The sequence below is a fragment of the Microcebus murinus genome, chromosome 6 (assembly GCF_040939455.1).
Source record: "Microcebus murinus isolate Inina chromosome 6, M.murinus_Inina_mat1.0, whole genome shotgun sequence".
Taxonomy (NCBI): Eukaryota; Metazoa; Chordata; class Mammalia; order Primates; family Cheirogaleidae; genus Microcebus; species Microcebus murinus.
Genome location: NC_134109.1, coordinates 6,308,760 through 6,322,021, shown reverse-complemented (window position 1 = coordinate 6,322,021; position 13,262 = coordinate 6,308,760). Strand labels below are relative to the sequence as shown.

The following is a 13,262-nucleotide window of genomic DNA, read 5'->3' as shown; positions in this document are numbered from 1 at the left end:
CACTCCTGTCCTGGTGTCTCTGCTGCCCCACACTCCCCTGGTGGTTTCTCAGCCCACGTCCTAAAAACCACTGTTTCCCTGGGGGCCTCTCCCCTTCTCCTGCCGTGGTGACTTCCTCCCATGCATGGCTCAGTGCCTACCAGATGGGCAGATCCTGTCCCGGGCCATCTCCCGAGTTGCAGACTTGTATTTTCACCCACCCACACCTCCAACTCTGTGTGTCGAGGCCAGACCCCCCCCACGTGTGTGCCTCTTCCCAGAGCCGAGGCCCTGGACCGCCCCCCACGCCTCGCCTTCTTGCTTTACAGAGCAGGTGCTACGTTAAAGCAGCTGGTCTGCGGTCGCGCCACTGCACTCCTGGGTGACAGAGTGAGACCCAGCCTCTTAAAAAGACAAAAATAAAAAAAGCAGTTCGTGTCTCTTCTTGTGACAGGGTCAATGTGTGACACTTCCATTTATTTCACCCTTTCATTTTGTAAATATGTATCAAATTTATATAGGAGGCTCTGCAAAGTAGGCAAAATGATGAACATGATAAGATCTCAAAAAATGTATGGATTAAGAAAAAATCGCAGAGATACCTACAATACAGTTACATGCTCTGTCTTAGTGAGTTCGGGCTGCTGTAATTAAGCGCCATAGACCGGCGGCTTGTAAACGACAGACATTTATTTCTCACAGTTCTGGAGGCCGGACGTCTGAGATCAGGCACCGCACGGCTGGGTTCTGGGGAGGGCCCGCTTCCAGGGTGGAGACGGCCTGTCTTCGCACATGGCAGAGGGCGAGGCAGCTCTCTGGGTCCCTTCCATAAGGCACTAATCTCATCATGAGGGCTCCGCCCTCGTGACCTGATCATCCCCCAGAGGCCCCACCTCATAACACCATCACACTGGGGTCAGGATTTCAACAGGTGAATTTTGGGAGGACACAGACATCAGTTAGCATGCTCTAAGCGGGGAACAGCCCACCTTCACCCCGGGCCCTGGCTCTGGTTTACCCCTCATGCCTGTGCTTTACCTGTGTATAGGGTGTCCCTCTTCCTAGACCAAGCGCTTCCCACCTTTGTGATAACAACACATCAAGCCACTCCCTTGATCTTTCCCCAAAATTTGGTCTTCAGGAAACCTTCCCAGGCCCCCCTCCCAGGCTTCTAACCACTCCAGCCCCTCTGGGTATGCAGAATGAAGTTGAGCACTTATGTGGGCACCACCTCTAAGCAAAGATTTCACATACAGTGGAATGTTTTTGTCGTTACCTTGGCATCCTACTTGTTTTTGTCCCTCGGGTGCCTTTAGCCAGAGTTCTTCAGTACTGGCACTATTGGTATTTTGGGATGGATAACTCTTGGTTGTAGGGACTGTCCTGGAGTTACTGTAGGTTTCACAGCACCCCTGGCCTGTACCCACCACATGCTAATAGCAGCCCCTCCCCCAGCCGTGACAACCGAATATGTCTCCAGACGTTGCCAGATGTCTCCTGGGGCAACATCGGCCCTGGTGAGCGCTACTATCTAGACTGAAGCCCACTCAAGGGCAGGACCTTCCCTCTAAGGCCCTGGAGGGCTCTCACACAGTACTGTTGGGGATCTTAACTTTTCCTTTTTCTCTGTGACTTTGAACTGTGCTAATTGCCTCAGTTGCAAAGGCAGTGAGCAGAGAGAGTGATTCCAAGTGACGTTCTGAGATGCTTTTTTGATCTCTTTTTGAACCAATCTATCTTTTGAATATCCACGTGGAAGTATGACATTCTCTTTTTATATATTTTTATACTTAGCAGTAAAATAAAACTCGGCATTAAGGATCTCATCGTCATTTACTTTTATGCACCTTCGGCAGCATCAAGCGGACCAGCTCTTCGGAACGAGTCTCTCCTGGTGGTCGCAAGGAGAGCAATGGGGACTCCAAGGGAAACCGGACTCGGACCGGTTCTACCAGCAGTTCTTCAAGTGGCAAAAAGAACAGTGAAAGGTAAGGATGTCGTACCTGCTGGCTCCCTCGGTCCAGACATTTTGTCACCTCTCACGCCCAGAGGTGAACGGAAGAGTCCCCAGTGTTCAGACAAGCTGGCAGCTGTCTCGGGGGCACAGGCCTTGCGCTGAGGTTGCCGGGGGCGCCGCTCCAGCAGCCGTTTGGGGGCGGCTGCCGGTCACGCTTCCGACAAATTACCGTCCAGGTAGAAAAACTGTAACCCGAACTCCCAGCACCCTGTGTAGACAAAGTATTTCCTGAGAATTTGCCTGGTGCCGTGTGTGTGGAACTTGGAGAGCTGTTCTGAATTTCCATGTGGAGCACCTTATACTTCTGTGCACCCTGCTGACATTTTAAAATTAATTTTAATGGACTGTCTTAAGTTTGTCAGCAGTATTTTCTGAGACAGAGTGGGTGAAAAGCTGCAGTTTTGTGATTTGTCAGAGACTGTTTTTAATATTGATACTAACATCAGAAATGCGAACCCCTTTTTTTTTCTGGTTATGTGGAATACAATTCTAATTTTGAATTTTTCTATAAGGTTAGTTAATAATGGATTATGATAAATGTCTGTGAAACTAATAGTCACATTTCATTTTTGAAAGCTGCTTTTTGGCATTTTAGCAGCTTGTCTTATGCCTGCATAATGTATTTATATTTACATAATGTATTATGCAGATGAGATCAGTTTCTCTGTGTGTATCTACCTAACGTGGTACTTTAATTTTATTCTCTCTGTTTAGCAAAACTTGGGAAGATATTTCAGCTTCAGAGGCCAAACATTTTTTTTCCCCAAATGTACATGTAAGGAGAAGGCTTAGTCATAAAGCATTTGACTCCAACCCATAGGCTGTAAAAATTCCAAGTTTGTAGATCTATTGTTGCAGTTCAGTCCTATAAAGAAAGCTTAAACTTTTCTTCAGTTTTATTCCTTAAAGATATCTTTTGTAGAAAAGATAGACACTTCTCACATCTGTAGCAGGTCAAGTCCACGGGCAATTAACAAATTCACAAACTGTCGTTATGGGTTCTGTCTTCTAACTTAGACTGCTCAGTGGCGACAGGGTGTGAGTTAGTCGAAGGTGCTTCTCTGAATGTAGGGTAAGCTCAGAAGTTGACCTGAAATGTCTACATTTTGGCAGTTCTTAAAAACTTGGCTCCTCCCCTGCACATCTGATTTTTATTAAGAATTTCCAAAAGACTCTGCATTGTGTAAACTCCAGATCCGTTTTATCTTTAAAGTCTCATGGCTTTGGTAAATGTGCTGGGTAAATATTTCCTAAAAGATATTTACAAAGGGATTTTTGAAAAGTGCCATGCTAGGAAATTTTGATTTGGAAATGAGGGACTAGGAAAATTTACTAATCATTTCCCCAGAAGAATTCAGGCAACTAAACATGTCCATTTAAAAATAAATTATTGGCCGGGTGTGGTGGCTCATGCCTTTACGTAATCCTAACACTTTGGGAGGCTGAGGCAAGAGGATCACTTGAGCCCAGGAGTTTGAGGTTGCTGTGAGCTAAACTGACCCCACTGCACTCTCACTGGGCAACAGAGCAGGACTCTGTCTCAAAACATATATGTATAATGATAATAATAAATTCTTTATCTCATTAGAACCCAGGGATGGTTGAGGCCAGCATAGCGCAGAGCTGATTGAGTTGCACAAAAGGCCCAGGGGGCTTTTGGAGAGAGTTACATCTTCTCTTAGGTAATTGCTGGATTGCTGGTGCTGGTGGATACCTTTAAGGGGCCCATAGGAATAACAGCAGGGGTAACTCAGACAGACAACAGCAGCTAGGAAGCAGTAGAAGTGAAGGTCAGCTTGGCAACTCAGTGGCTGCCTGACCTCTTCTTCTCCATTCTTCCTCTCCATTCCCGTGTGAGCAGCCCCAGTCCTGGGCTGCTTTGACCCAGCACCAAAGTAGAGCTAGTGTCTTGCTGAGAAATGCCTGTCTTGGGGACCTGGCGTGTGCAAAGAAAAGATGTAGAGAGGTGGCCCCCTCCAAATTCCTTTCTGAAACATTACTGCATTCGGTGGTGGTCTCAAGATGGTACAGTCTCTTCCCCAACATTTACGGAATTTGTTCATTGCCCTAGTAGGCTGTCCTGCATTTTGAAAGATTGTCCTTGTTTGGTTACCAAAGGCAGCAAGACAATGGAAAGGGCACAGGAGCTGCAGTAAAAGAAAAATCTGGGTTTGTAAACCAGTTCTTTCTGCCTTAACTTCTCCAAACCTCAGTTTTTTCTTCTGTGATTTAGGAAATTTAAACCTAATTCCCTTGAATCTTATAAATGAGCTAACTCATAGGAAAACGCCCAGCATAGTACTTGGCACTCAGTAAGTGGTCATCATCGCTACGATAGTTGCTATAAAAAGAGACTGTGCACAGCAGGGAAAAATAATTTATGAGACTTTCCAAAGTTCCAAACTTTATTTTCCTCATTTGTAAGATGAAGGCATTAGATGACATCTGAAGTGCCTAGTCTTTTTTCTCATATGACATGCTTTAAATTACATTCACATAAGTGACGCAGTCCAATGAGTACAACCTGGATTTTGACAAAATCTACCAGTGGAAAATAATGTGTTATCAATCCTTGTGATTCTTCCAGTTGGCATCAGGAGGTAGCTAGTCTGCAGGTCGTGGGTGATTCCAGTGCATGGTTTCAGTCTACCCACCGTTCCGGAGTCCTGGTCTACACTCCGGAAAGCTCACTGGAATGTAAGCGAGTGAGAATGCTGACACCAAAGGCATAACTTTGAATCTGTCCTGCTTTGTAGAAGCAGCAAATCGGTCCCACGTGGCAGTGCTTTAGCTTGTATCAATTACAGATTATTAGCTATAAAGCTCACAACTTTTCACACACCCTGTGCAAAGCTGTTGTTAGCACATGTGGCAATGTTGCACAAATTAGAAAAAGGCTCCCCTTACTCAAGAAAAACAATTCCATATAAGCATGTATGTATTTCTCAATAATAATAATTATGGCAAATATAAAGCCATTCCATATAAATTATACAAATCTTACTATTGAACACAAAATAAATGTTTGTGAAGTCCCAAACATTCACTTTTTTTAAGATATGATTTATTTTAAAATAATTATCTGTTTTGCTGTCATAAAACTGTACTATGACAATTTCTTTTTCTTTCTTTCTCTCTCTTTTTTTTTTTTTTTTTTTTTTTTTGAGACAGAGTCTCACTTTGTTGCCCAGGCTAGAGTGAGTGCCGTGGCATCAGCCTGGCTCACAGCAGCCTCCAACTCCTGGGCTCAAGCAATCCTCTTGCCTCAGCCTCCCAAGTAGCTGGGACTACAGGCATGCGCCACCATGCCGGGCTAATTTTTTGTATTTATATTTTTAGTTGGCCAATTAATTTCTTTCTATTTTTAGTAGAGACGGGGTCTCGCTCAGGCTTGTTTCCAACTCCTGACCTCGAGCAATCCGCCCACCTCGGCCTCTCAGAGTGCTAGGATTACAGGCGTGAGCCACCGCGCCCGGCCTACTATGACCATTTCAATCATCTTGCTCCTATATCTCATTTTCTTTAGAAATGGTCACTAGGTTTAACATTTTCTTGTGACATGGTAGACCTTTATCTTAGAATGTTTATCATTTTAAAATCCTTTGCAACAGCTACTACATTTTAACAGCTTTCAATCTTTGCACTGACATAACTTCCATTAAAAACAAAAGCCATATAAGACATTGCAATATTTTTATTTATTATTGATGGTAAATGAATATTAATTATATGGTGATTCATGTCATCATAAAGGACTTACTAAATCTACATAGGGAATCATCAAATAACATTGTCATGGAAGACTTGTAAAATATAGCCAGCGTACTAATCTGGTGGGGAAGTTTTTTAAATTGAAGTATTTTATAGCAATAGAAAAATAGCTACTTATTTAGAAGCGCAGTTTATGTTAGATGTTGCTAGATTGATAAAGTGTTTCAGCTATCAAACTGGTTCCCCCTTTGTAACTCTGAGGGGAATGAGATATGTCAACTTTGTAATAAGCAAGACACTGGTCCCATCTAAAAGTTGTCACAATGAGCTGATTTTGTCAGAGCAAGAAGCGTTTCGGCCATCTGCCGGAAACTTTGCTGCAACATGTGTGTAAACTGTCCCCCTTTGCAGTCAACAAATATAAAAGAAGAAAACTTCAAAATAATGAAGATGCTCACAAGTGAGAAGTGTCCCCTCAGGTGTGGTGCCCTTCTGTGTCGCGTGAGCTGAGCGCCCGTGTGCGACAGCCCCGCGGTCCCATCGAGGCTGTGAGGACCGGCGGGGTAGGCGCCTGAGACTCCTTTCTGAAGCCCCGGCGCCCGGGGAAACGGCCTTTTCACTATTTCGCCTGGAGGTGCTCAAGGCTCAAAGTTGCTTTTCCTCTGCTTTCTCCAGTGCAGTGTCAAGTGGTGTGATCTCAGTCTCGATTTGTGGCCTGGGGTCCAGGGCCCGTCATCCTCTCCTGTGCCCTGACCCCTACTCCTCCCCAACACGTCACACACTTCCCCAGCAACGTTTTTTCTTTTCTGACGTAATTTCTTTCTTACACAAGTAACGTGCCTTAGGAAACCCAGAGGCACAAAACGGAGGAAGTGAGACTCACTGCCACCTCACCACTGCACGCGCTCACAGATAACCCGCGTCGCACTCCCACCTGGGCTTTATTTCCAGGGTGTTATGTGAGCCTGGCCTATAATCCTGGCATAAATGGATCCTCCTGCGTATTTTGTAATCCCCACCTTCATTTGCTGTGTGGGCACATCTTGCATCAGTAAATACACTCTGACGACATTATTGTAGATGGAGTGTGTCCAGCCAGAGGTACATTGTTTAGTTGGACATTTAGGTACCAATAGGTGTTTCCAGTCCTGTCAGACCAGGCCAACATCTAGACCAGTGCTCAGCACAGAGTAGATACTCAGGCGTCTGTTGAATGAATATTTCTACCCAATCAGTGTAACAAAAGAAGATTAAAATGATGGGGCTTTATCACCACAACCGAGTTTTAATCCCAGCTCTGCCACTGTTTGTTGTGTGATCGTGAACGACTTACTTAATCTCTTTGGGGTTTTCCTCAGTGACTGCAAAAGCAGTACCTGTCTCTCAGGGTTGGAGTAAGGATTGCAAGAGATGGTGTGGAGTCCCAGGCGCGGAGTGCACCTGCAGGTGGCACTCCCTGAGGGGCAGCTATGAGGATCGTCATCCGTGTCCCACGGTACCGGAATTGTCGTCTGCTCACCGTTTGTCCCGCTCCCCAGATTTCAAGTGCTTTTAATCTTGGGGACATTTTGGAATTCCCCAACTCCTGTTTCTGTCTTTACCCCATCCTGAAAAGGGAGGAATCAGAAGTTCTGGAAGTTTCTTTGATCCCCTTGCTCATTGAGTTCCACAGGCCTGAGTAACTTATTGAGCACCAGCTGTGTTCAGAACGTAGTAATAGCAGTGAAAGGTGTGGTGGGGAGTAGGAAGGAGAAGCACAAACAGATTCGTTCACTCCACAAATGTTAACGACACAGTAACTGAAGGGTCAGTTTCTTCAGTTTTCAAAGCTCTCACCACAAACCAGGGAGAAAAAGATGACACAGTAGAAAAACGAGTAAAGGGTCTGAACAGGCAATTCACTGAGAAGGAAATGCAGTTAGCCAATCAACCAATGAAAAGGTGATCGATCAGGCTCAGTCTTCAGTAAAGAAATGCCAATCTAAAGTGAGAAAACAGCATATTCAGAGAAATCTTTTTATTTTATTGTAAAATAAAGCACAGTTACAGAAAACCACACAAACAAATGCATAGCTTAATGAATTATTCTAAGGCATACACCTTCTAGAACTTAGGAAGGGGGTGGGGGTGTTTCCTTCTCCCAAATGACATTTGTGTGTATCTGGAGTTTGGGGGGAGGCAAGAGGGAGGAGGGCGAACATATTTGGACAAACTCTAGCTCAGCCTTCAGGACTGGTTAGGGTGCTCCTGTCTCCGGGAAGCTTCCCAGGCCCCTAGTCTGAGCCAGGTGCTTTACAGGTTGTGTTACCTTTGCCTGCAGCTCCAGCTCCCTCCTCCCACACCCACGCACCCCCTGCCCTCCCTTAAGCTTTGCAGGGTGGGTGGAGGCAGAGCTGTGTCACTTCTGTGTGTCTCTAGTACTTCGCACAATGCCCGGCACACAGTGGCTGCTCCACAGATATTTGTCGAATGAGTGAAAGGATACTGTGTGCAGTCAGGTGCCCCCAACGTCAGGGACACGTCGTGGGAAGTGCCTGGTCCAGCGATGATGTCGTTGTGTGAGCATGGTGGAGCGGACTTCGCAATGCTAGCCTAGGCTCTGTGCGGGTCGGCCTGTTGCTCCTGGGCCAGGAGCCTGTGCATGCTATTCCCATGCTGAAGCCTGTGGGGAGCGGTGACATAGCGGGAAGCGTTTGTGTGCCTGCACACATCTAAACACAGAGAAGGCACAAAGTGCATGTTATAATCTTACGGGACCCCCATCATACGTGTGGTCTGTCATTGACGGAAAGGTCCTTATGCTGTGCGGGGACTCTGATTTCCTTTAAAAAGCATAGCTGCTTAAGAACTGTGTAAACAGCACCACCTAGAGGTGGACAAATTTAACAGCACATTTTAGATTTTAAAACAGTTTGTGTTGGAAATCAGGTGACTTAAATCAAGCATCTTTTTACTGAAAAAGTTGTTTTACTCTTCAAGCCATGGGGTCGTTTATATTTCAGTAAATTCAAAAATAAGTGCCAATATTCTTTATGTTGTTTTAGTTTTGAGGCTATTAAGTGAGGAGCCCAGAAATGCACACAGCTTCTTGTTAGTGAAAGTAGGAGAAATAAGTAAATTAGTTCATAACCATGTGTCGAGCGCTTTGTTAGACATTTTATTTACTCCCGCCGCAGCCTGCGCCTCACAGCCGTGTCCCCACTCTGTAGACGAGGCGGCGGGCCGTGGGGGGAAGCGCCTTGCCCGCGCCCGGGGGCCGCCCCGCTCGGCTCTCGGCCACCGAGGTAGGCTGCAAGTGTCGGCTGGAGATGTCTGTGAAGCAGTGGGTTTTGTCCCCAATAAAGTCTCCGGAGACTTAGAAACATTTTTAATAGAGGGTTCCTAAATGACCCTCTTTCTAGTGAAAAGCTGCCTAAGGGCAATTTTTGTGAAGAATCATTATTTCCATCGTGGAATATTTAGACTTCCAGCAGGGACTGTATTTTATCACATGAAATCGTTTTCAAAGGAAGTCACGTTACGCCGAGAGCCCTGGTATTTATGACGTGAATGACTTACAGGGAAATAACACGTTGAACTCGTTGTAGGCTCCTCCGGGATGAAGCCTTCTTAATCACTTCCGTAAGCCAGTGTCTCTGCTCAAAGGGCATTCGGCCCCTGTCGCTTCTGCTCCGGTGCTGGTCTCCCGGGGCTCCGTTACACACTCCCCTGTGTGTCCAAGACCTGCAGCATTCGGGACCAGCCCTGGGCCCCGTGCGGGAACGCAGGGCTGAGTGGGCTAACCTAGATGCACGTGCTGAGCGCGGCACCCCCCGCAGAGGAGAAGCGCGGTGACTGTCGAGTCGCAGTCTGAGCAGGTTCTCATGGAGCCTGTTTCCGTGTAAACGCCAGTTCACAGTGTGACACATATGAGTTTTCTCAAATGAATAAAAAAAAAAACATTGTTAGATGGTGTCTGCATCCAGAGTCCACAGTGAGCACTTTCAGGACTTGACAGCGTGCGACTTAGACTTGGTCGGTTGTAGCTGCCTCACTGGTGGCGAGTGCGCTGCTCTGTATTGGTGAGCCTTGCACCTCAGGCTGCCAGTCTGTCCGTGAGCCAAATGTCCAGTCCTCTGCCACCTCCATATATGGCTACTGGTCTGGCCTGGTGAAGGCCCAAGTGCACCTTGCATCCTCCACAAGTCCCCAGGGACTGCTCATGTCTTCTAAAGGTCCTTCGGATCGTCTTCGGAACCAACCAGCCCGAGGGAGCGTACGGCTAAGCTCCCTCAGCAAATCTCCACCCTGCCGAAACACACGGTAAAAACGGCATCGGATTTCAGCACTGTTCGTGCTGGAGATGTTGGCCACACCTGTTACCAGAACAGCCAAGCAGTGAGGGTCTGTTCCCCAGACGGAAAATCCTCTCTCTCCTCTGGGCTCACCTCTGCCGTGGGCGTCAGGTCGTTATCGACTCTGTCCTGGGCGAGGGACGAATGCAGTCTCATTCTGGACCCAGTGTTTGCTCGCCCTTCCTACAACAGGGCTGGGCATTCTAACCCGCAAGGAGCCACACCCTGCCTGTCGGGAAAGTTCTGGATTGCGTCCTTCTGTGTTCATAGCTTTTGCATCTTTCTACTTTTGTGATCAAAGTCATGATGAAAAAAATGTCTTTCACTTCCCTACCTGGCTTCCCATTGATTCTGTTTCTGCCATTTGGGGATGTGCCTCGGGGTGTGTGTTCCAGCTTCCCCCCTCCTGTCCTCCCCCTGCCTTGCACCTAATGGCGTGTATAAAATTTGGAGTTAAGACTCCTGCTTCTGCTTAGCGCACAGAGAAGCACAAGAACGTCCCTCCCACCCTAACAGTGAGAACAAGCCAGATAATCTCCCAAATCATAGCTATTTGAAACCCGCCTTACAGCTGAGGTCACAAAGTAGTGTCATGAACTAAAATCCAAAACGTGTCAAGCCCCTCTTAGGAGGGACAGGCCCCCTGCCTGCTTTCATCTTCGGCAGAGCAGCAGGAAGAGGAGGCAGCCCTCGTAGATGGAGTAAGAAGAAAACAGCAGAAACTTTATAGAATTGTTAAAGGCTCAGTGTGGACTGGCAGGAGAGTTTGGAATCACCAGGGGCTCCAGACACAAGGGGACCCTTCCCCTTCACTGACACACACCCCTTTCCACAGACGCTGTGTGAGCACGCGTGGCAGGCGGGAGGGGGCAGCACGGGAAGCTGAGAGCCCTAGCGAAGTCTGAAGACGGGAGGACCGAGAGACCCTCGTCTGCACGCTGGGCCTCACACCAGGCGCGGCAGCCGCTGTCTCTGGTTCTAGGCAAGGGGAAGGTAGCAGTGGACGAAACGGATCCCTGCCCTCGCGGAGCTTACCTCCTCCTGGGAGACACAAAGTGACCGAGTGCTGCAGAGACAGTGAAACAGGCGGGGAGGGGTGGCAGAGGCCTGAGGAGGGGAACAGGCTCTAGCAGCAGCTGTAGGGATGAGGTCCAGGAGGGACCCTGAGCAAACGCCGACACAAGGACCTGCCTGGCAGGTTCAGGGAACACAGGGAAGGTGGGTGAGGTCAGAAGGATAAAGGAGTACCATGAAGATTGTACAGGTCCAAGCCAAGAGCTAGGCTTGTAGGTTAAAAGGTGCTGCCGTGCTTGTATAGTACTATTTCCAATTACTGTAGTGTGGAATTTGGAAAAGGAAGCCTGTAGCAGAATTATCTACATAAAACGAGTGCGAACAGTGCAAACCACTTTTAAAGCATCAGCAAAGCGGTAGCCCCCACTAGCTCACCCTACATACTACGGGAAATCATCGGGAAATCAATAACATAATAATGTTATTAATATTTATTACATCACAGGATTTATGCTAATTTTTATTCATGATATTTTTCATTGTATTTCAAAATAAAAATTAAGGAGGAATAATATTAGGAATAGATCTACTGAGGTTTTTTTAAAAAAGTATGCACAACAAAAAATGCATGTGTGCTTCTAGCAATGTTTAAGGAGTGAGGATAAAAGCAGCACACTTCACGGCTCTCGCCCGTGTCCCATGTCTTGCTCCGTGTCTTAAACCGGAAGAAGTCGGCGGATGTGGATGGTGTGTGGAGAACAGCATGAACTTGGGTGTCTCCCAGACTCGGGCTTGGTTGCCGTTCACACTCCCTGTGTTCCCTGAACGTCCCTGTCCCAGGCTGGAATGAAGATGGTGCCGTCTCCCCGCAGGCGGTCCTCTTGGGAGGGGTGCCCCTCACGGGAAGGGGTGGGCCTGCAGCCGTGGCCCCCCTCTCCTGCACCTGGGGACCCCTCGGGGAAGCCTTCCTTGCGGAACACTTGCCCCTAGCGGTGACCTCCGTCCATCTGCGGCACTGTCCTTGAACATTCGTGGGTTTGGTTTCCCAGGTGCGGGCACAGGGCGGTCTCAGCCTGTTAGTGCCGGGCACCCAGGGTGGCTGGAGTCAGCAGTGGTGTCCCCATGGGGTGGCTGAGCTGGGGCACCACACCCCGTAACCCTCCCTTCTCCCTGCCCCTCTGTCCCCCCCTCCCGTCTCCCTCAGAGCAGTGTTCCACCTCGGAGGTGAGCTCTCATCTCAAGGCCTCACCCGAAAGGTCTTTTGTCAGGAATTTGATGGTGTTGAATAAGTTCTTTAAATAATCTGTCAGAAAAGCGAGGGGGAGAAAAACAACCCTTTTCACACATTGAGGCAGGGCTGTTCCCATCTTGATTAACCAGAATTTCCTCCCCCCCCCCCAAACTCTTACTTGCTCTTTCATGAAAAGCACAGCTCTGGCAATAAAGTTAGGATTGTAAACTCTTGCACCTAGTTTTGGACATTTTTATTTATGCGTGTTCCTTTTTGTGGGAAAACTGGTTTTGTTTTTCCTGTTAATGTGTGAGGCCAAACTACTGCAGCCAGCGAGTGGCTGTGAAGTCTTAAGTGAATGAGATTAAACACCCAAGGTGACCTTTAAAAACTGTTTTTGATTTATTTTCACAGCAAACCCAAGGAGCCCGTGTTCAGTGCAGGTAAGTCTGATTTGATTTTCGTCTGGGTCCCCCTCACTCACTTCCTCAGAGCTTGGGGGATGGATAAGATGCAGCTATTTCGGGGGCTTTGGTGTTTGTGCGGACCAGATGGAGAGCTGCCAGCTAGGTCCTGGGTACCAAGGGCTCTGATAATGACGGCAAGACCACCTGTCACACAGTCACAGAGACCAAACCCTTCACTTCCCTCCCGCTAAAACCAATTTAGGGCAGGGCAATAAGGGAGAGTGGAATGCCACCACCCATGCAGTCATGGAATTTCTAGATTTAAAGACTTCTGTTGCCTTGGCTATTCCTTCCTTACTAACTGTATTCTGTCACCAACATTTGCATTTCTCTTCAAGGGAAAGTTTCTGATGCATCAAGTTATATAACTTTGTTCTAAAAGTAGCTTTTCTTTTTCTGCCTATGATCTCCTAAACTGCAAACTAATAGTTCATATATACCTTTCTGTAGATCTTTCCATAACATGTCTTTTAAATAAGGCAGATGCTGTTTTTTAGCATCTTAACCTT

At 47.3% G+C, this 13,262-nt stretch overlaps 1 protein-coding gene across 3 annotated transcripts in view; it reads left to right on the top strand.

The window, feature by feature from the left end:
• Positions 1-13,262, top strand: part of EML1 (EMAP like 1) — a 174,191-nt gene that overhangs the window by 123,991 nt on the left and 36,938 nt on the right. For all 3 annotated transcript variants that reach the window (XM_012747101.3, XM_012747100.3, XM_012747102.3), the window contains exons 4-5: positions 1,836-1,967; positions 12,701-12,729. In XM_012747101.3, the coding sequence (XP_012602555.1) occupies positions 1,836-1,967; positions 12,701-12,729 (161 nt within the window). The remainder of the gene's footprint in view (positions 1-1,835; positions 1,968-12,700; positions 12,730-13,262) is intronic.